General features: G+C 42.9%; 1 protein-coding gene across 3 annotated transcripts in view; it reads right to left on the reverse strand.

Annotated features, from left to right (window-relative positions):
* Nucleotides 1-23,280, reverse strand: part of ERCC8 (ERCC excision repair 8, CSA ubiquitin ligase complex subunit) — a 90,987-nt gene that overhangs the window by 10,089 nt on the left and 57,618 nt on the right. Inside the window, exons 12-13 of one of the 3 annotated variants that reach the window (XR_014787592.1) lie at nucleotides 22,569-23,223; nucleotides 21,783-21,895 (exon numbers count right to left, since the gene is read on the reverse strand). Coding sequence is in view for 1 of the 3 variants with exons in the window: in XM_084833289.1 (XP_084689415.1) it covers nucleotides 23,155-23,223 (69 nt within the window). In the remaining 2 variants the exon portion in view is untranslated. Of the gene's footprint in view, nucleotides 1-1,674; nucleotides 23,224-23,280 lie in introns of those variants that run through there. The other 2 variants (XM_084833289.1, XR_014787594.1) reach the window with 2 other exon arrangements.

Consider the following 23,280-nt stretch of genomic DNA (forward strand, 5'->3'; position numbering starts at 1 on the left):
AGAGGCAATCAAAGAGACTCTTTATACGCTGCCAAATGCCTGAGAGAAGAGGGCAGTTTTAACTTGGCACTGAAAAGATGACAATGTTGGCACCAGGTGGGCCTCATCAGGGAGACTATTCCAAAAATGGGAGGCCACCACCTAGTAGGTCATCTCCCTTGTTGCTGCCCTCTGAGCCTCCCTCAGAGGAGGCTTCCAGAGGAGGGCCTTAGTTGCAGAGCATAGTGTATGGGTTGGTTCATGCCGGGAGAGGCGTTCCATCAGGTATTGTGGTCCCGAGCCCTGTAAGGCTTTATAAGTCAAAACCAGCACTTTGAATTGGACTTGGAAGCCTATATGCAGCCATGCAGGCAGGCTATTATGCTGATTCCAAACAGGAACATCAAACACAATTTTATGGAAGTTAAATGGATTTTAACAGAACTTAGAATCAATCTATATGTAAAAAAGAAGCACATGCAAAGGCCTATTGTTATGTATTTTAGGAGGTAGAATCATAGAATAGTAGGGTTGGAAAGGGCCTACAAGACCATCGAGTCCAACCCCCTGCTCAGTGCAGGAATTCAGGTCAGAGTATCCCTGACAGATGGCTGTCCAGCCTCATCTTGAATGCCTCCAGCGTGGGAGAGCCCACAACCTCCCTAGGTAATTGGTTCCATTGTCGTATTGCTCTAACAGGATTTTTTCCTGTTGTTCAGCCGGAATATGGCTTCCTTCCTGTAACTTGAGCCTTGTCAGGGTGGAAACTGAGCCCACAGAACCCCAGAGCAGTTCTGATTCTGAGGAGGAACAGCAATCCGTGGGAGAGGAGACTGCTCATCCCTCACAGGCACAGCAGCTGGCAGAGATTCGTCCTGCCAGCATTCCTGAGATAGATAGTGACCCTGGCAGTGAGAGAGTGCGGGAGGGGGGCTTGCTAGACGCTCGACGCAGACGCAGGGAGTGACGAGCGATGGAGGGCGCAGAAAGGAGGCGTAGCGCCCGTTTGGCGCGCAAGCAACGGTCGCGTCCCGCGTCCCGTGGACCCAAGGAAAAGAGGGAGGAACTCTCCCTAGCCCATAAGTTCAGGGTCTGCAAGTGATTCTCCTTCAAACGGGGACCAACTGCCTAACCCAGAGCATAGGCTACTCTGCTGTTCATTGCTCAGTCGCTGGTGATTAGCATCTGAAAGAGTCATTAAGTTGTAAAAGGATTAAAGCCTTGAAAAGAATCCTTTTGTCTGTGTCTTGAGTTGGCTATTGGAGTAGACCGAAAGAGGCCGCTACGGCGATCCTGACAAGCCCATGATTCCATGTCCTGCATTCTGGGATGATCGAGAAGAGATCCTGGCCTTCCTCTCGGTGATAACCTTTCAAGTACTTGAAGAGCACCATCATATCTCCCCTCAGTCTTCTCTTCTCAAGGCTCAACATGCCCATTTCTTCCACTCTCCTCACAGGGCTTTGTTTCCAGTCCTTGATCATCTTTGTTGCCCTCCTCTGAACCCTCTCCAGTTTGTCTGTGTCCTTCTTAAAGTGCGGTGCCCAAAACTGGACACAGTACTCCAGATGACGCCTAACCAGTGCTGAGTAGAGGGGAACTAGTATTTCACGTGATTTGGAAGCTATGCTTCTATTAATGCAGCCCAAAAGAGCATTTGCCTTTTTTGCAGCCACATCACATTGTTGGCTCATATTCAGCTTGTGATCTACAACAATTCCAAGATCCTTCTTGCTTGTAGTGTTGTTGAGCTACGTATCCCCCATCTTGCAACTGTGCATTTGGATTCTTTTTCCTAGGTGCAGAACTTGGCATTTATTCCTATTAAATGTCATTCTGTTGTTTTCTGCCCAGCACTCCAGTTTATCAAGATCACTTTGAATTTTGTTTCTGTCTTCCAAGGTATTAGCTATCCTGCCCAATTTTGTGTCATCTGCAAATTTGATCAACATTCCCTGCACTCCTCCTCCAAGTTATTAATAAAAATATTGAAGAGCACTGGGCCCAGGACTGAGCCCTGTGGTATCCCGCTCGTTACGTCTCCCCAGTTTGAGAAGGTCCCATTGATAAGCACTTTTGGAGTCTGATTCTGTAGCCAACTGTGGATCCACCAGATCGTTGTTTCATCTAGCCCACTTTGAGCTCGTTTGCTCATCAGGATATCATGGGGCACTTTGTCGAAAGCTTTGCTGAAGTCAAAGTATATTATGTCCACAGCATTCCCACAGCCCACAAGGGAGGTTACTTGATCAAAAAAGGAAATCAGATTCGTCTGGCAGGATTTGTCCTTGACAAATCCATTTGGCTTCGAGTAATCACTGCATTGTTTTCAAGGTGCTTACAGATGGATTGTTTTATCATCTGCTCCAGAATTTTCCCAGGAATTGATGTCAGACTGACTGGTCTGTAGTTCCCAGGTTCCTCCTTTTTACCCTTTTTGAAGATAGGGACAACAGTAGCCTTCCTCCAGTCATCTGGCACTTCACCTGTCTTCCATGATTGCTCAAAGATAATAGACAGTGGTCCCAAGAGTTCTTCTGCCAGTTCCTTTATTACTCTAGGGTGCAGGTCATCTGGCCCTGAAGATTTTAACTCATTCAAAGTCATTAGGTTGTCCTTGACCATATGCCTATCTATCTCAACCTGCAATCCTGCCCCTTCAGCCTGTACTTCGCCTTTGCTAGGTGGGTCATAGACCCTCTTTTGGGAGAAGACTGAGCCAAAGTAGGAATTGAGCACTTCTGCCTTTTCTTTGTCATCTGTTATCTTTTTGCCATCCTTATTTAATAGCTGGACCACCATTTCTTTCCTCTGTCTTTTACTATGCATATAGCTGAAGAAAGCTTTTTTGTTGCTTGTAGCATCCCTCGCTAACCTCAGTTCGTTCTCACCTTTAGCCTTCCTGACGCCATCCCTGCAATTCTGTGTACCTGCCTGTACTCTTCCTTTATTGCTTGGCCTTCCTTCCACTTCCTATATGTGTCCTTTTTTGTTTTCAGGTCATCCCTAAGCTTTTAGTGAAGCCACATTGGCTTCTTCTGTTGTCTTCCATCTTTTTTTCTTGTTGGAATGGTTTGTAATTGTGCCCTGAGAATTTCCTTTTTTAAAAACTCCCACCCACCTTGGACTCAGTTTCTCATTAGGCTACACTCAGCTTTTGTTTCCTTTAGAACCAAGAACTCAAGTATAACATGGTCGCTTTCCCCCAGAGTTCCTGTAACTGCTACTTTACCCACTGAGTCATCTCTGTTGGTTAGGATCAAGTCAAGGATAGCCGATCCTCTAGTTCCTTCGTCTACTTTCTGTAGGAGGAAGTTATCTGCCACACAAGTCAGGAATTTCTTGGAGGGGCCATGTTTTGCAGAATTTGTCTCCCAACAAATATCAGGGAAATTGAAGTCCCCCATTACTACTACTTCATGCTTCCTTGAAACATTGGCTATTTGCTTTTCAAAAGTTTCATCCTCATCTTCTCCTGGATTGGGTGGCCAGTAGTAGACTCCGACCACCATGTTCCTTTTATTCTTTGCTGCATTTATTTTAACTCAAATGCTCTCGATGGGGCTACCAAGCTCATCCTCCTGTATTTCTGTGCAGAGATATGTATTTTTCACATATAGTGCAACCCCACCTCCCTTTCTGTTCCTCCTGTTCTTTATGAACAAGTTATATCCTTCAACTGCTGTATTCCAGTCATGAGAGTCATCCCACCAAGTCTCAGTTATACCTATCAAGTCATAATTTCCCTCCTGTGTTAAGAGTTCAATTTCGCTCTGTTTGTTTCCCATACTCTGGGCATTAGTATATAGACATCGAAGACCATGTGCTTCATGGTCTGGCTTTCTTCCTACATGTTTGTGAAGACTATTATTGGGCGCTATTAGAGCTATTCTCTCCGTTGCGGTGCATGAGCCTTTGTCCATTGTTACCCCCGACTATATGTCTCCCTTCCCCGTAGGATTCAGTTTAAAGCCCTCCTGATAAAGTCCTTCATGCTGTGGCCGCTCACACATTTCTTTTCAATTAACTTGTGTTCTTACTGGCAGCCCAGATTGCTCTGAAGCAGGTTTCTGTTGGTGATGAAAATCGTGGGGTCGAAGGCGTTGTGTTGGGCCTCGGACCCCACCTCTTCCTTGCACTCAGTCTTTTGCCCATGGTCCAAAAAGGCTGCCCACTTTTGGTTTAGACAATCTGCTCTTACAAAAATAACTTACTCAGAAAACGTTGGAAAATACAAATACTTCAAGAATAATGGACTGAATCCAACAGTGGCTATCTGCCAGCAGAACGCACACTGCCAGCAGAACGCACACTGCCGGCAGAACGAATTTTCCCTCCCCCTTGCAACCCCAAATCTGCCCTGGAGAGTTGGAGGATCCTCTGGAGCAGGCATGGGGGGAGCACAAGAGGGAGGGGAGCAAGTCATTGCATGAGCAGACTTGACCTTGGATTTAACCTACTATATCCTCAAAATTAAGCCAGATATGAATTTAGGAAACTTTATGAAAGCAGTAATTGGAGTTGACTTTATTACAAAACTCTCTTTTTTAAAGAAGGAAGTAATTTTGAAGGCTGAGGGAATCACTCTCACTGATTGATAGGTCACTGATAAAAGAGGGAATAGGGAGGGAAAGTAAAAAGGGTATAATGGAAACCCGTGCAAGAAACCTCAGAAGTAAGCCTTTCTTAACACAGAAGGACATATCTATTCATTTACACACATGCACCCAGCTAATCATGTCTGTGTGTGTCAGGCACATTCTGTAAGTTGGAAATACTGCAGTGCTATTCTGTCAGTATTATACCAGTGCTAATACTTGTAAGAATGTGTGGTGAAGTGCATGAAACAGACTCAGGTGAATGAAGAGTTAATATTCATAGGAGGAATCATCTGCCTCTTAAAGACAGCATGGGAAGAACCCATGTTACTGTTAAGATGGCTGATTGTAGTCAAGAGTTTTAGGCCTCCATCCTTGTATAGTCAAAATAGTTTAAGTTAATTCCTTTGACACTGTCTATTCTGAGTGGAAGCCAGAGAACTACAGCTAGATAATTCTGAATCTCTATTTCAGCAGGAACCTGAGCCCCAATAGTGACATAGGAGAGATGCAAAAACAATAGCAAATGCATTTTATAAAAGTTGTACTCTTCAAAAGATCCTTCTAAAATCATGTCCAAGGATAAGCAAATACCCCTTTTTTTAGTCTAGAAGAGTATCTAAAGGTTTAATTAACAATGGAGTAGAACAATCGAGGCATTCAGGAAAAATAAAGTGGTTAACACTGATGACTTCAAGGGACAGAGCTTTGACTGGAACATTGTTAGGGCTGCAATCCTCTACAAACTTACTTGGGAGTAAATCTCAATTGGTCTGACGTCTAAGTAGACACACAATGTGCATTTATTAAATAAGGTTCTGCAAAGGTACAATTTGACTGAGAAGCAAAAAGGAGTGTTATTGTCAAATAAGGAAAATGTTCCTCTAAGACTGAGTCCTATAGTCCATTGCCCTTTTAAATCTGGGTTTTAAAATATGGACACACATACACACACCCTACTGCTGGGGTAGTAATGGCTTTTCCTGAAGAATCCAAAGGAGGTCATAGAATAGTATAGTATAGGAGGGTTGGAAGGGGCTTACAAGACCACCGAGTCCAACCTCTAAGGATGTTATGGCACTCCCTAGAGCTATAATTGGAGAGCTAAAATTTATCAGTTGGTTTTGCCTTTTGGAGCTCATACCCCACCTCTGCCTTGTACTTGCGTCTTGGGCAAGTTATTTTTCTTTTAACCACACCAGTTTGCCTCCTGGGAAATGGGTGTTTGTCCAAAAGGATTGGGAGCCTCTCCTCTAAAGTATCTCAGAAAAAATACAGTTGTATTTGGCTCATACATTTCTAACTACAAAGCAAAATGTCCACGAAAAAGTGAGTATGCTATGTCAAGAAGTCAGAAAGAAGCTCCAGCCTGATTTTCAGGTCAGTCTTCTAAAATGCATATGGACGTTTCTTACCTCTGTATATGTTTTAGCCCAAGTATTTGCCAGCTGGTGAAAATCTACTTTACCAGATTTTACAGCTTCCAGGACTGCTTCTGCTTCTCTATCATAAACTTGCATGAATTTCTTCTCAATGAATCTGTTAAGGGATTCTTTGATTTTGAACCTTAGCAGCTCCTGTAGAATTGGGAGCAGCAACAGTGGGTGGAGTTTCTGCTAAGCCCTCATTTCTGTGTGTGCTGAATAAAGAGCAGCTGTGTTTGAGGCCTGCTGATTCCTGCAGTCATTCTTACCACCAATACAACACCTATCTAGTCCAGCAGTCTGTTCGCACAGCAGCCAGCCAGATGCCTATGGGAAGCCCTGAGCAGGACATGAGTGCAATAGCACCTTCCTGCTCATGTTTCCCAGGAATACGTATTCAGAGACATACTGCCTCTGATGCTGGAGGTACCCTATAGCCATCATGACTAGTAGCCTTATCCTCTATGAATTTGTCCAATCTGATCTTAAACCCATCCAAGGCCAGTGTGGTATAGTGATTAGAGTGTTGGACTGGGAGGAGGGAGGGGAAAGCATATCACACCCCACCCCACCAGAATTTGAGGGCTCTCCTTCCAGATGAACAGTTGCATCTACCCTTCTGAAATGTGGCTAACCTGTTACTTAGGGACACTTCTAGGCTGCCTGTAATTTTCAATGCAATAGTCCACAAGGAACACAGGGCAATAAATTAGGCTGACCATATTTCCTTGAGACAAAAACGGGATATTGGGATGACAAAAACGGGACAGGGTTATGTAATATTCCATATTCATGAAAAAGGTCATGAATATGGTAAGGTCAAAATAATAATAATAAAACCACCATATAACAAAACAACTGCAGCTCCCTTTGTGGTCTCTCAGGCTATAAGAGACCTAAAAAAAAAACAACCTAAACTCACTGCAAAAGAACATGGAAAGGGACGCAAATGAGTAACACTAATTTATTGCATATACACAAAAAAACCCACTCATAAATGTACATATATAAAATACTTATAAAATATCACATGAGCAGTAAACAAATCTGTATGGCATACCACACTGAACACTCTAATGCAGGACTGCAAAAAATCATAAACATACACCCAAAAGAAAAAAAAAAGGAATGAACACCGCGACTGCTATCACAAGCTGGTATATGCTGATGTCCCACCCGAGAGTTCCGCTGTAATAAAAAAATAGCTAACAGCCCGTTGAACTGAAATTTGAGTCTGAAAAGTCTGAATCAAACTGAATGTAGGGCAGAAAGAATCTCAATGGGTGGAATGATGGTAGAAATAACAGTTAAGACTCACCCTCCTGGCTCCCACTCGCTGAATGGGGCTTAGCGACCACCTCTTGAATTCCCCGCCACTGCAGACAAGCAAGGGGGCGGCGTCTGATTGTCGCTAGCTCAAGAAGCCTGGCCCTGACTGGAGAAAGTAAAGGAACTTCCTCTTTCGTCACACTAGTAGTTTTACTGCACGCATTGATTAGCATAGAGCCTTATGATAAACGCGTTCAGATTTTTACAAAAAATTAAAAACGGGACAAAATTGACATTTATATTAAAACGACGGGACGGTCGGGAAATATGAAAAAAACCGGTACTGTCCCGTTTAAAACGGTATGTATGGTCAGCCCACAGTAAATGCGTCCCCCTCAAAATGTCAAGGCCATTATTGCACAAAACTCTTCTAGTTATGCTTCTGAAGTTTGGCAGGCTTGATTCTCTCATACAAGGCAACTATCCCTTTAATTTTCATCCAAATCTGCCAAGAAATAAAAACATTTCGGACTGGTTCCTTTAAAAAAAAGTCAAAATATAAAGGCGCATAGCACAAAGATCCCAGGACCTATTTTTCTGACTTTGAGCAGGTGTAATCTGCAAGTATCATTCAGGTATGACCAAGAGGAAAAAAGATACAGCTGTTATTGGTTTTCCCATGCTAGACAATGGGAAGCACATGACAATGGGAAGCATAAAGCCTTGGTTTCTTAAACTTGGCTCGGGTTTGGTACCAAACTGAAGCGCACCAACTCCTGTTCAGTCTGAGCAGAAGCGGCTGCCTCCCAAAGCACCAAACTGGGGTCTGATTCAAAGTAGGGGGTCTGTGCACACCCCAAGTTGTAACCTTCCCTCATAGGGGAGTTGCTCCAGCCCCATGAGAATTTTGATTACCCCTTTCTGCATTTCAGAATTGAGGTAGACAATGACATGTAAAAAGCCTGTCTGTCCTCTCCCTTGCTTCTTGGGAGAACAAGGCCCCCTTTGGCTAGCTGAGGGACAGCAGGATGTTGGCAGCATGAGCTGTAGATCAGGGCTAGGGAACCTTGTTTCTGTTAAGGGCTGCATTCCTTCATAGTAATCAGCTGTGGACTGCATCTTGCTGGCAGGGGGTGGGGTCACCCCATTTCTCTCTGTCCGCATCCCCTTCTGTGTGTGTGCGTGCGTGCGTGCGTGCGTGTGCCTCTTTCCTCTCTCCCTGCTGCCAAGGTATGGACAGCTCACTCTTGCAAGATATCTGCACTGATCACTTACAGAGAGCTTTGGAAATTAGGCCAGAGGCCCGCACATGGCCCATGGAGTCTTGCGAGATGTGCTGTTTCCCATCACCTGTGTCTCTACCTGCTGTTATTTTTAAACTCTTTTGTCATCTGTACAGAGTTGCGACATGCTGCCTTCTGATAAAGTGTGGTTGCAACCATCCTTTTAGCAGATGCATGCAGCCATATTCCATAGAGCATGAATAATGCAACATTCTCACTCATAATACAGCATTAATCATTAATCATTGTGAGCAGAGAATTGCACTTCGTGGCCTGAGAGTTGCAAGCATAGGATATTCCTGCGATAGGAGCATTACCATGAAGGACAATGCCTAGACAGCCTGCATGAAAATGAGGAGCACAGGAAGCTGTCTTACACTGACTCAGACTCTTGAGCCGTCCGATTCAGTGTTGTCTATACCAGGGGTCCCCAACACACCCATGAAAGGGGCCCCAATGTGGCACCCACGGGCACCCACAAAGCTTTTTTTTTAATCCCTGTTTTTTAATACATGTACATAGATTTGTATATATCTATAGCAATGAATACATATGAAATGCCTAGATGTGAAAATACAACTTTCTAGCAATTATACAAAGCCTTGCTATTTCTCAACATCCAATTCCTTTCCTTGCTATTTCTTTCCCTTCCCTGTCCCAAGCCGCCTTCTTTCACTCTGTTCCTAATGCCTAACCTTGTTCTTTCTCTTTCACTCTCCACTTTATCGTGCTGTTTCAACTCCCAGTCTCGAGCCTCGCTATTCCTCTCCCCGAGCTTTTTACCTGTTTATCTCCTCTCCTAGCCTCGTTCTTTCATCCCTCTATTCCTTTGCCAAGCTATTTCTTCTTCCCTCCCAGCCTCTAGCCTCACTATTTTTCCCCACCACCTCGTTTGACTAGACAGCCCCCCACAGCAGCCATTATGTGACTAGCCACATCCTCCATGGGAGCCATTTTGTAGTGGTGCCCACAGCAGTTTCATAAATTCCTAAATGTGCCCACGTATCCCAGAAAGGTTGGGTACCCCTGGTCTACGCTGCTTGGCAGCATCTTTCCAGGGTTTCAGACATGAGTGTTTCACAGCCCTACATGGAGATACTAGGGACAGAATGTGGGAAGTTCTGCATGCAAAGCATGAGCTCCACCACTGAACTACAGCAACGATGCACCTCTTCTACCACTATGATTCACAAAAGAGAGATGGAGAGCATGAGTAATTGTTGCTGAGGAACATTAGGAAAGTAACATATAAATACTTATGCCAACGAATCTGAAAATACAGGCAACATTCCTGCACTCTAAAGATAAAAGAAAATATAAAGCAGTTGAAGTTTTGGTGGATAGAGGTATGCCAAAACACCAGCCCTGAGCAGGCGTTTCAACTTCCCTGTCTGGAACTGAACTTTACCATAATAATTACAATTTTATACCTTTCTCGCCTTTTCAATCAGTTGGCAAACACACAGACTAGTATCAGAGGTGATGCAGATACTATTTACATGAGAAACATAAAATGTGTTCTAGAATCATCAGGAATTTGTGTAAATTCACCAGCCTGTAAAATGGGTTTACTGAAATTCAGCAGTCAGCTTTGAATGCTGTGCAAAGTGAGGGAGCATTACCTAGACTATCATAGAGATTAATCAACATCGAAATCGTTATTCTCTTGAAATGCATTTTAAGATAACAGGGCTTCTTACAAATGAAAGGAAAATAGCATTTTAAACAGCCAATTCCGACTGAACACATTCTTTTCTTTTTGCCATTTATTTTATTCTTTTGCTATTTCAGAGGAAACTCCCAGTAGATAAACAAAGGAAAACACTTCATCTTGCATTGATTCATAAATACAGTTGATAACAACAAAGAGTTTGAAGTAATTCTTTTAACCTGCCAGCTCACTTAAAGAGCCCATGCATAATACCGGCAGCTCCCTCTTGTACTGAATGAAAAAAAAAAAAATCCAGGCTGATAAGGAAAAGGGGATGAAATTCAGGCAGGGGGCACTGTTGGTTTCAGATATCAAGAGCCACTTCATATGTCCTGTTTCCAACTGTAGGTTATCCTAGGGTCTGAAATGTGTTGGAATTCTTTTGTTGTATTAAACATCCTTTTTCTACCCCTTTGCCCTTGGCTTTTCTGGCATATCCTATGTGACACCTGCTGATGTGTCTATTCTTTATTTAAAAAATTGAGGATCTGGTTGTTTGCTTGGACATCTGTTCAAATGCATAAATTTGCACCGTTAACAAGTTAACCCAAAAATTATACATAAGGTGCTTTCCAGGTGGAGAGACCTATTGTCAGGGTGGACACTGAGCCCATAGAATCCCAGAGTAGTTCTGATTCTGAGGAAGAGCAGCCACTCCTGGGAGAGGAGCGCGCTCATCCTTCCCAGGGCCAACAGCTGGCAGAGATTCCTCCCACCGGCATTCCTAGCATAGATAGCAATCCTGGGAGTGAGAGAGCGCGGGAAGAAGACTTGCTGGACGCGTGATGCCGACGCAGGGAGCGGCGCCAAATGGAGGGCGCGGAAAGGAAGCGTAGTGCTCGGTTGGCGCGCAAACAACGGTTGCGCCCAGAGGATCCAAGGGAAAAGGGGAGGGACTCTCCCTAGCCCATAAGTTCAGGGTCTGCCAGTGATTCTCCTTCAAATGGGGACCAACTGTTCCAACATAGGGCATAGGTACTCTGCTGCTCATATCTAGTTGCTAACAGTAGAGTTGTTAAGTTGTAAAAGAGGAATAAAGCTTTGAAAAGAATCCCTTTGTCTGTGTCTGGACTTGGCTACTGGATTAGACTGAGAGAGGCCGCCAAGGAGCCCTTGACACCTATTGCTAGCCATTAGAAGGCACTGTGCAGTTATTCTGCCTCCCCGCTTAACGGACGCCATTGTAGTTCTGACATAAGAAAAAAGATGGAAGCTCTGGAAAAACACAGGAGGATTATGAGGGAAATGTTTTCTGGACCCCATAGAACTCTGTGAATGAGGCAGGGTGATGGCACTATAAAAGCCTCATCTGGAAGCTTTTCTTGCAAGTGTAAATACAGAATATGTTATACAGCCATTTCCCAGGGCTCCACACTTTGATCTCACTGCAGTTCTGATGTAGGGAACGCTCTTGTCAAACAAAGAGCCAATGCATTGGAGGGCAAACTACAGCAGAGGGAATGAATGGAAGTACTGTGGGTTGGGAAACCAACACCTTCAGATGGAGGTTTACAACTGGTCTTAGATGGGGTTGCACTCCCTCTGAAAGACCAAGTGTGCATTTAGGAGTCCTCCTGGACTCTGAGCTAACTGGGGAAGGCCAGGTGGCTGTGGTGTCCAGGAGTGCTTTTTACCAGCTTAGGTGGTACGCCAACTGTGGCCCTATCTGGAGAGGACAGACATTGCCTCAGTTATCCATGCACTAGTCACATCCAGGCTGGACTACTCTAATGTGCTATATGTGGGGCTGCCCTTGAAGACGGTTCAGAAACTCCAGCTTGTGCAGAATGCGGCCGCCTGAGTATTGGTGGGGGCGATTCGATCATATAACGCCTATACTGCAGCAGCCGCGCTGGTTACTGGTGCATTTTTGAGCCCAATTCAGAGTGCTTGTTTTGACCTTTAAAACCTTAAACGGTTTGGGACCAAGTTACTTGAAGGACCGCTTACACCCATATCAGCCTGCCCACACTTTAAGATCAGAAAGAGAGGCCCTTCTCACTTGCCCACCAGTGAAAGCAGTCAGGTGGGTGACCACATGTCTTCTCTGCAGTGGCCCCACACCGTTGGAACAAGCTGCCATCAGAGGTCTGCCATGCTCCGTCACTGCAGACTTTTAAGAAGGCCTTGAAAACATACTATTTTACCTTGGCCTTCTATTGATACCTTGGCTGCTATTGTTGCAGTTGCTGCTGTTAACATCGCTGTTGCTGCTTTTAACATCATCGTTGTTTTTATTGTTGGCTTTTATTGTTGTTTTTATTGTTTTTATATTTTTTTACCACATTTAATATTTTTATTGTTTTTATGTATTGTATTGTTGTAAGCCGCCTTGGGAGGGCTTCTGCCCTGAAAGGCAGCCAAGAAATATTTTAAATAAATACATACATACTGTACATACATAATACATACTGTACGTACATACATACATACAGATGTTCCCCGGCGCTTCCTATGGCAGCTGCAGTGCTGCCACAGCTGACAGGCATCTGACAGGATGGGAGGCAAGACCCTGCCTCTCACTTGCTCCAACAGCAGCAGCAGCCTGGCAAACACCAGCGCCAGCAGTGGGAGAAGGAAGAGGAGGAGAGACTAGAGATGAAAAATTTCTGGAAATGTTGAGGTTTGGGGAAAAATAGAAATTTTGGAAACATGAAAAATAAGCAATACTTCTTTCTTTCTTTTTTAGCCCTCTTTACAGATCTAAACTCACTTTCCTGCTTTAAGACAGCCTGCCCCAACCTGATGCCCTCCAGATATTTTGGACTTCAGCTCCCATCAGCCTCAGGCAGCATGGCCAATGGTCAGGAAGGCTGGGCACTGTAGTCCAAAACATCTGGAGGGCACCAGGTTGGGGAGGGCTACTTTAGGAACATAAATCTGCCTTTCTGTTCCTAAAGTTATTTTATGTATGACTTAATTTGATCATAAAATTATCATTATATGTTAAAACTTTTAAAAGTAAACTCAGTTAGTACATTTGTAATTATTGTCTGACTAGATTAGAACTACATTAAATGACTGCTACAGCATCAGAAACACAGGACTCTATAGAACAAACCCAAGCTGTCAAGAATGCTTTCTTCTTTAAGGCTTTCTTCACAGGGAGCTTTTATCCTGTGATTGAGATTGCTCCTTCACAGAGGTTTGAGGGCTCTTTACGTGACACCATGAACCTCCAACCTGTCTCCTGCACTAAATGCCTTTTGTTCTATTTTTAAATAGATCGCAGATAATGATCTGTCAAATTACCCTGTTGTGTTCCGCTTGAGCTCCCTCGTGAAAAGACTTAAAGCGGCAAGAAGAGAAGCGAGATCAATGAAAAATAATGAAAGACTCAGATATGGAGAGAAGGAGGGGCGAAGGGGATGGGAAAAAGGAAGCGGGTGGAAAAGGGAGTCGTTGTGATCCTGCATTTAAAATGGAATCAGAAAGCCCTGTTCTAAATGCGGGATTTTAGGCTGGTGTAGAGATGCCCTTACTGTCAAGAATGCATGACGGTGACTCTACTCACAGGTTGGGAAACTGAGCATAAATGTCTATCAGTAAAATGTCAGAATTGGATTGTCCTTTCCCTTCACAATCAACACCACAACAAACAAAGCTTCAAGCTAATACAACTTTACTTTGCTAGAGCCTAGTCTCTCCACAAATGCAGATTCAAGGAAAACTCTCAAGCTTCCCCTAGGCTCTAAATAACTAATCAACTGTCTCTAAGTAGAGGAGATGAACCAGAGCGAGAGAAAGTTGCTGGCAGTTTAGGGTATGAACCTCCCGACCAAGCTAGCTTCACGGTGATGCCCCTCCCTTAGGGTTGCTCCCTCCTATGCTGGCTTCCAAGACAGGCTATCCATGCAGTCTGGGTCCTGCCCCTAACTTTTCCTGTTATCATGCCCTAGTGTCTTTAAGTCACGCCCCCTTCCTCCTCGGAAACATGAGTTCTCACAGTGGAGAGAGGGGGCAGAGACTCAGTCTGGGCCATCTATTGGTCAAGGTCTTGGGAGGACTCTTTTCCAGCATTTTGGCTCGCTAGGAAGGGTCCCTCCTCTAGCCTCTGATCTAGCCACTGCTCCAACTCTGATTCAGAATCGGAGCTGTCAGACATCTCAAGGCACTTAGACTCATCCCTGACGTAAAATATTGTTGTTGTTGTTCAGTCGTTAAGTTGTGTCCGACCCTTCGTGACCTCATGGACCATAGCACGCCAGGCCTCCCTGTCCTCTGCTCTCTCCCGGAGTGTGCTCAAGTTCATATTCATTGCATCGGTGATGCTATCTAGCCATCTCATCCTCTGCCATCCCCTTCTTCTTTTGCCTTCAGTCTTTCCCAGCATCAGGGTCTTTTCCAGTGAGTTTTCTCTTCACATTAGGTGGCCGAAATATTTGAGCTTCAGTTTCAGTATCTGTCCTTCCAATGAGCACTCAGGGTTGATTTCCTTTAGAATTGACTGATTTGACCTCCTTGTAGTCCAGGGGACTCGTAAGAGTCTTCTCCAGCACCACAGTTCCAAAGCATCGATTCTTTGGCGCTCAGCCTTCTGTATAGTCCAGCTCTCACAGCCATACATTACTACTGGGAAAACCATAGCTTTGATTATACGAACCTTTGTCAGCAAGGTGATGTCTCCACTTCTTACTATCCTGTCTAGGTTTGCCATAGCTTTCCTCCCAAGGAGCAAGCGTCTTTTAATTTCATGGCTACAGTCACTGTCTGTGGTGATCTTGGAGCCCAAGAAAATAAAATCTGTCACTGCTTCCATTTCTTCCCCTTCTATATGCCAGGAAGTGATGGGGCCAGATGCCATGATCTTAGTTTTTTTAATGTTGAGTTTCAAACTAGCTTTTGCACTCTCCTCTTTCACCCTCAACAAGAGGCTCTTGAGATCCTCTTCGCTTTCGGCCATTAGGATGGTATCGTCTGTATAGCTGAGGTTGTTGATAATTCTCCCGGCAATATTAATTCCAACCTGTGATTCATCCAACCCGGCGTTTCTCATGATGTACTCTGCATATTAAGTTAAATAAGCAGGGCAACAATATACAGCCTTGTCGTACTCCTTTCCCAATTTTGAACCAATCAGTTGTTCCATGTCTGGTTCTTACTGTTGCTTCTTGACCCTCGTACAGCTTTCTCAGGAGACACGTAAGGTGGTCTGGTACTCCCATCTCTTTAAGAATTTGCCACAGTTTGTTGTGATCCACACAATCAAAGGCTTTAGCGTAGTCATTGAAGCAGAAATAGACGTTTTTCTGGAATTCTCTTGCTTTCTCCATGATCCAGCAAATGTTGGCGATTTGATCTCTAGTTCCTCTGCCTCTTCGAAACCCAGCTTGTACTTCCGGTAGTTCTCGGTTCACATACTGCTGAAGCCTAGCTGGTAGGATTTGGAGCATAACCTTGCTGGCGTGTGAAATGAGCGCAACTGTACGGTAGTTTGAACACACTTTGGCATTGCCCTTCTTTGGAATTGGAATGTAAACTGACCTTTTCCAGTCTTGTGGCCACTGTTGAGTGTTCCAAATGTGTTGGCATATTGACTGCAGCACTTTCACAGCATCATCTTTTAGGATTTTAAATAGCTCAGCTGGAAGACTGTCATCTCCGCTAGCTTTGTTGTTAGTAATGCTTCCTAAGGCCCACTTGACTTCACTCTCTAGGATGCCCGGTTCAAGTTCAGTGACCACACTATCATGGCTATCAGGGACATTAAGATCTTTCCTGTATAGTTCTTCTGTGTATTCTTTCCACCTCTTCTTAATCTCATCTGCTTCTGTTAGGTCCCTGCCTTCTTGGTCCTTTATCATGCCCGTCTTTGCACAAAACATTCCCTTGAGATCTCCAATTTTCTTGAAAAGAGCTCTAGTCTTTCCCATTCTGTTGTTTTCCTCGACTTCTTTGCATTGTTCATTTAAGAAGGCCTTCTTGTCTCTCCTGGCTATTCTCTGGAACTCTGCATTCAGTTGGATATATCTTCCCCTTTCTCCCTTGCTTTTCACTTCCCTTCTCTCCTCAGCTACTTGTAAAGCCTCATCACACAGGCAGCCACTTTGCTTTCTTGCATTCTTTTTCTTTGGGATGGATTTCGTTGCTGCCTCCTGAACAATGTTACGGACCTCCGTCCATAGTTCCTCAGACACTCTATCAGGTCTAATCCCTTAAATCTATTCATCACCTCCACTGTATATTCAGAAGGGATATAATTTAGGTCATACCTGAATGGTTTAGTGATTTTCCCTACGTTCTTCAATTTAAGCCAAAATTGTGCAACACGAAGCTCATGATCTGAGCCACAGTCAGCTCCAGGTCTTGTTTTTACTGACTGTATAGAGCTTCTCCATCTTTGGCTGCAAAGGACATAATCAATCTGATTTTGATATTGACCATCTGGTGATGTCAATGTGTAGAGTCGCCTCTTGTGCTGTTGGAAAAGAGTGTTTCCTAGGATCAGCGTGTTCTCTTGGCTAAACTCTATTAGCTTTTGTCCTGCTTCATTTTGTGCACCAAGGCCATGCTTGCCTGTTATCCCGGTGATTTCTTGACTTCCTACTTTAGCATTCCAATCCCCTATGATGAAGAGGACATCTTTTTTGGGTATTAGTTCTAGAAGGTGTTGTAGGTCTTCATAGAATTGTGGTTTTAATGTTCTATATATTTTAAATTGTTTTATTGTGTGTTGTTTGGTTTTAGTTTTTGTGAACCGCCCAGAGAGCTTCGGCTATTGGGCGGTATAGAAATGAAATAAATAAATAAATAAATAAATAAATCCAATCAACCTCAGCTTCTTCGGCATCAGTGGTTGGGGCATAGACTTGAATTACTGTGATGTTGAATGGTTTGCCTTGGATTCGTACTGAGATCATTCTATCGTTTTTAAGATTGTACCCCAGTACTGCTTTTCCCACCCTTTTGTTGACTATGAGTGCTACTCCATTTCTTCTAAGGGATTCTTGCCCACAATAGTAGATATGATGGTCACCTGAATTAAATTCGCCCATGCCTGTCCATTTTAGTTCGCTGATTCCCAAGCTGTCGATGTTCAATCTTGCCATCTCATGTTTGACCACCTCCAACTTACCTTGATTCATTGATCTGACATTCCAGGTTCCTAAACAATATTGTTCTTTAAAGCATCGGATTTTCTTTTCACCACCAGACACATCCACAGCTGAGTGTCCTTTCGGCTTTGGCCCAGCCGCTTCACTCTTTCTGGCGCTACTTGGAAATACCCTCTGCTCTTCCCCAGTAATATATTGGACACCTTCCGACCTGAGGGGCTCATCTTCCGGCGTCATCTCTTTTGGCCTTGTGATACGTTCCATGGGGTTTTCTTGGCAAGAATACTGGAGTGGGTTGCCATTTCCTTCTACAGTGGACCACATTTTGTCAGAACTCTCCTCCATGACCTGTCCGTCTTGGGTGGCCCTGCATGGCATAGCTTATGGCTTCACTGAGTTACGCAAGCCCCTTCGCCACAACAAGGCAGTGATCCATGAAGGGGAAAAAAATCAACTTACAATGCCATATTAAATATCCTGCTACATTTTGCATTTTTTCGAAGACCAGATGAAGGAGTTTTTAAATTCTGACGCTGCAGAATCATTTCTCACTGGCATCAAAATTAAAACCAAGGATCTGTCTTCCTCAGCTCCTTGAATCTTCAGCTAGGGTTGGGGGAGGAGTCAGTTTTTCCATGTCTTGTTTTGGTTTTGAACTGGCGTTTTCTGATACCAAGTCTGGGCGACAGACCAGATACCATTGCATCACATTCTATTGCTTCTTCCTTTTTTTCCTTGTTCTTTTCTTTTTTTCTATTCTTTCCCCCCTTTCTTTTTTTTTCTCCTTGCATACGTATTACATATATAATTTGTGTCTCTGTGTGTGAATATTTACATATTTTGATTAAACATAGGTTATATGTAATTATCACATTAAACATAGTTTTATGTTTTATAAGGATATTTCTCCAGATAAAATATTACCTTAAATACCCTTTTTATTGTTGTTGTTATTTCTTGCTGGTTAAGTCTGTTTGTAATCTTGCTCTGCGTATGCATTCAGTATGTGAGAGGGGCCCAGCTGAGTACTGCAGTTGCGCATCAATCCAAACAGAAGGAAAAAGCTTTTTTTGTTTTTTATGTGTGTTTTTTTGGTTGGGTTTTTTTGGCACTTTTTCTTTTTGGAATTAGATAAAAGGCTTGGACAAAAATTGGGTTATTCTATTTTTATTGGGGTGTGTGTGTGATTTTCAATTATTGTTTATACCTTAATTTTTAAAATTTTCTTAGTTTCTATATAATAAAAATTATTCCGATGATGTTTAAAACAGTTAGCCCTAAATGCAAACTAAGGATGTATTTGTTATACTACTTACGCTATACAAATTTAGTTATTTTTTGCAAATCTGGAAAGATGTGTTTGTGCCGAGGAGCAAAAAGTTTGCTTTTTCTTTTTCAATACTTAAGATTACTTCATGGAATGTCAAGGGGCTGCAAAATGTAAATAAGCAGAAAAGAGTTCTTGCTAAGTTAAAAGAGCTTAATGTTGATATGGCTTTTTTTTCTTTTTCTTTTACAAGAAACCCATTTGATAGCTGTAGATGGACACATGTTGCAAAAGGACTGAGTCGGTGAGGTTTCTGTTACAGATACTTCACACGGTGTAAAGGTGTTGCGATTTTAATTCATAAACGACTTTCAATGGCAGTATTTGCAACTGAAACATTTTTTAGAATCTAGATTCAGTCCTGCTTCTTCTACTGCCTCAGACTCTTTTCTGCTACTGAAAACACTTATTGAACCTGACCAGGTATACCAGCCCATGATTCGTGTTTGTAAAATTATCAGTGAATAAATATGATATACGGAGTCTACAGCAGGAATGGAAGAGGGAATTGGAATGTCCTATTTTGTCTAATCGACGGACTACTGTTTTGGCATCTGTATCCGATATCTCTATAGACCTCCGGTTACATCTTATTCAGCAAAAATGTTTGTTTCAGGTTTATTGGACGCCACATCTCTTTAACAAAGGTTTGTCAAACTTGGCTATTGTTGGAGGTGTAATGCAGTTAATGCATCTTTTATTCATATGTTTTGAAAATGCCCAATAGTTGCCTCCTTTTGGGAGGAAGTTATGTATCGGATAAACTTTGTATTGGAAAGCTCTTCAATATTTACTGATGTACATGTTCTCTTAAACTATTTACCTGCTTTTTGGAACACAACACACGGTCAGTGTAAATGGATTTTTCACACCCTCTTGGCTGCTAAAAGACTGATATTACAATCCTGGAAGGATAAAAGCACACCATCTACAGTGCAATGGATTGAAGACTTAACAATGCTAGCAACCTTTGAAAGAGTGGTATTTAGGCATCACTTGTGAATGGAATTATATTTGGATATCTGGTCTGCTATTACTGAAGTTTATGTGTAATCCAGCCTTTTTTTTCTTCCTAGAACATTGTAATATTTGAAACTGAGGGCTTTAGACTATGTTGTTATATTTTCAATTTTTTGGTTTTGTTGAAACTCACAATAAAAAATTGATTAAAAATAAGAAACCAAATTATGATACAGTGATTTGGGATAATTGCTGCTCAGTGTCTAATCTTCCATTTGAGGGCATGGTGTTGGGAGTGTTGTGGCTTCACAACTCCAAGTACTATTGGATGATGCCAATTATTTAGATCCATTCCAATCTAGTGTCAGACCCAGTTTTGGGACTGAAACCACTTTGGTCTCCCTGGTAAATGAATTATGCTGGGGAATGGATGAGAGAGTGCAACCCCGTGGGTTCTCCTGGACTTCTCGGTGGCTTTCGATACCATCAACTATGGTATCTTTCTGGATTGTCTATCTTGCTTGGGTTTGGGATTTGGTGCTATTGGAGGACTATTGCTCTACCCTGTGGCTATTGGTTTATGGAGTGCCACAAGGTTCTATCACATAGACTCTTATCTTGTTTGTCCCCTATACTTTTTAATATCCACATGAAACCGCTGGGGTTGTCATCTGGAGGTTTGGGCTGATATGCCATCAATATGCAGATGCCACTCAACTCTACCTTTTATTCTATCTATTCATCCAAGGGAAGCTGTGGAACATTTGAACTGGTCTTTGAAGGCAGTTTTGGCATGAATGAGGGCGAACAAGCTGGAACTTGATTCAGACAAGGAGGCAATGCAGGAAAGTGACTACTTCGGAACGAGACTTGTAACAAGTGCTAGATGTGGTTGCACTTCCTCTGAAGGACCAAGTACGCAGTTTGGAAGTTCTCCTCTAACTGCAGAAGCTCAGGTGGAGGCAGTTACACCAACTGCAATCTTATCTGGATAAGATGGACCTTGCTTCAGTTATCCATTCTCTAGAGATATGCAGGTTGGATTACTGTAATGTATTCTTCATAGGACTGCCTTTAAAATGATTTGGAAAGTTCAACCAGTACACACTGCAGCTGCTCGAATACCGATAGGTGGTAGGCAGCCAGATCATGTGACACCTATATTGTACCAGCTGGACTGGCTGCCAGTCCATTTCCAGGCCCAATTTAAATTGTAGTTATTGGCCTTTAGAGCCCGACATGGTTTGGGTCGAGGTTTGTTTATTTATTTATTGCATTTATATCCCGCGTTTCTTCCTCTTGCAAGGAACCCAAGGCAGCTTATATTCTCCTCCTCCTCCTCTCCATTTTATCCTCACAACAACCCTGTGAGGTAGGTTGGGCTGAGAGTCTGTGACTGGCCCAAAGTCACCCAGTGAGCTTCCATGGCTGAGTGAGGACTAGAACCCAGATCTCCCAGCTCCCAGTCCAGCACTCTAGCCACTACACCACGCTGGCTAATTGAAGGACCATCTTCACCCATACCATGCCCACACATGCCCAGTCCAGCATTCTCACCGCTACACCACGCTGGCTAATTGAAGGAACATCTGCACCCATACCGTGCCCACACTCTGAGATGAACACTGGATGTCCTGCTTATGTGGTTGTCTATCAAAGCAATTTAGGCATGAGGGACAGGGACTTGTAGTGGCCCACACTTGTGGAATTCTGTTCCAGTGTATGTATACATCAAGTGGGCCGTAAAGACACATCTATTTACCTTGGCCCATAATTGAGTCAATACTTACCGGGTACTGTTGTGTATATGGTGTTATCTGGATGTAATTGTTCATTTTGATTTTATTATTTTTTTTAATAATTGTTTTATTGCATTTTGTGGTTTTAAATTTTATACACTACCATGGGAGGGTTTTCCCTAAAAGGCATCATATATCTTTTAAATAAAAATTAATAAATTCCCTTCTCATGTTGGCCAGTAACATTTTAGTAGCACATATTACTACCTCCAGTGGACTGACTGAAAGTCATGACAATACGAAATTGTGGCATAGCCCCTGAAATTATGCTCTTGCACTGATTCTAATATATAAAGAAATTGACTGTAAAAAATGTATTGTACATTGAGATCTTCCCAAGACAGAAACATTTCAGACTATGAGCCAAAAGTACTTGCATGTAGGAGGAGTTGCATGCTGTGCATAAAGCTCTGCATATGTTTGCCTGCCAGCTTGCCTAAGAGATAAAATGGGTGGTGCCAAGCAGTGGTGTGCCCAGCTTCAAAGCTATCTGTGGGAAGAGGAAAAACCAGTTAAAGGTGTCACTAAGAGATGCTGGGAGACTTGGGTAATCAGGTTATTTCTTCAGAAGAATCTTGGATGGTATTGTGATTTAGAAAAAAACTCATTTTTCTACTGTACAGAATATTTTGGGACTTTCCTTGTTTTCAATTCTGAACCACATCAAATGCCAAACTTTCAAGAGATGAAGCAAGGAACTGGGGGCAAAATGATAGGTAGGCTTTACTCTTGCCAGCTTATCTCCTACAGACCAGAAGCTATATTCTTTTAGATCTGAAGTAGCAGTGAATCAACCTGCTTTATCTTGTAATACTGTCTGTAATACTTTAGGTCAGGGGTAGGCAACCTGGTGACCTCCAGATGTTTTGGACTACACCTCCTATAATCCCTGACCATTGGCCATGCTGGCTGAGGCTGATAGCTGTAATCCTCAGGGCAGCACCAGGTTGCCTACTCTTGCCTTAGGTGATAGATGAAAAGAACATATGTTCTAGAATCTTTTCTACCTAACATTTATCCTGATATGGATAAAATATGGATAAAATAAATTTTAAAAACCCCTTTATCCTGCAAAATATGTCTGCACAAGGATTGCCTTTAACACAGCTCTAAGGAGCCACATTTACTGTAACCAGCCACTGTGATTTTATTGCAGCACTTACAGTAATCGGTGATTCATTTTGCACATCCACTGCTAGTCCTGTGCAAGGGAGCATTTCAGCATTTATTCTGCAAAGAAAACATTCCAAGCCATCACAGTTTGAAAGAAAAAACCCCAACCTGAGCTGCATGTGCTGTAAAGACTTCGAAACCATATGCCTCCTATGAGCCACAGCATGAAGTGTATGTGTTGAAGGAGGAAAAAAAAAAAAGCTACAACAAATCCCATGATATAGATAGTACTATCTGAACATATGGTAAACAGGATAGATTCTCCTGAGCAACTGCAATAGGGCTAGGGTTCCCTGTTCAAAATATAAGTAGGCCAGTTGTGTTTTTACAGAACAGAACAAAAAGAGGAGTGGTATTTCCACTTCTTTTTAACTGAGGCTATAGACATGCTGCTTTGGCTAGAATTCAGGAATGACAAAGTGGAAAGGCAAATGGAACATAAAATCTGGAATTATTTTAAAATAGGAAAAAAGTAAAATAGGAAAGACAGGTTCTTGTCTGGTCCCCTTTGTCAATGTCCTTTCTGCAGAAAATAGTTCATGAATGTCCATTTTATGTCAACAGCTCACTATGAATTCATCCATCATCATCACTGCTACTCCATGCATCTTCATATGCAGGATTTAAGGGCTGCTGAGGCAACAACTAAAAAAAAGGAGAGAGAGAATCACAATGTCAAGATACCAACTTTTGAATGAGTAT

This window comes from Heloderma suspectum, chromosome 2 (genome assembly GCF_057233095.1).
Source record: "Heloderma suspectum isolate Gila_16-S chromosome 2, 16-S_ref, whole genome shotgun sequence".
NCBI classification, from domain to species: Eukaryota; Metazoa; Chordata; class Lepidosauria; order Squamata; family Helodermatidae; genus Heloderma; species Heloderma suspectum.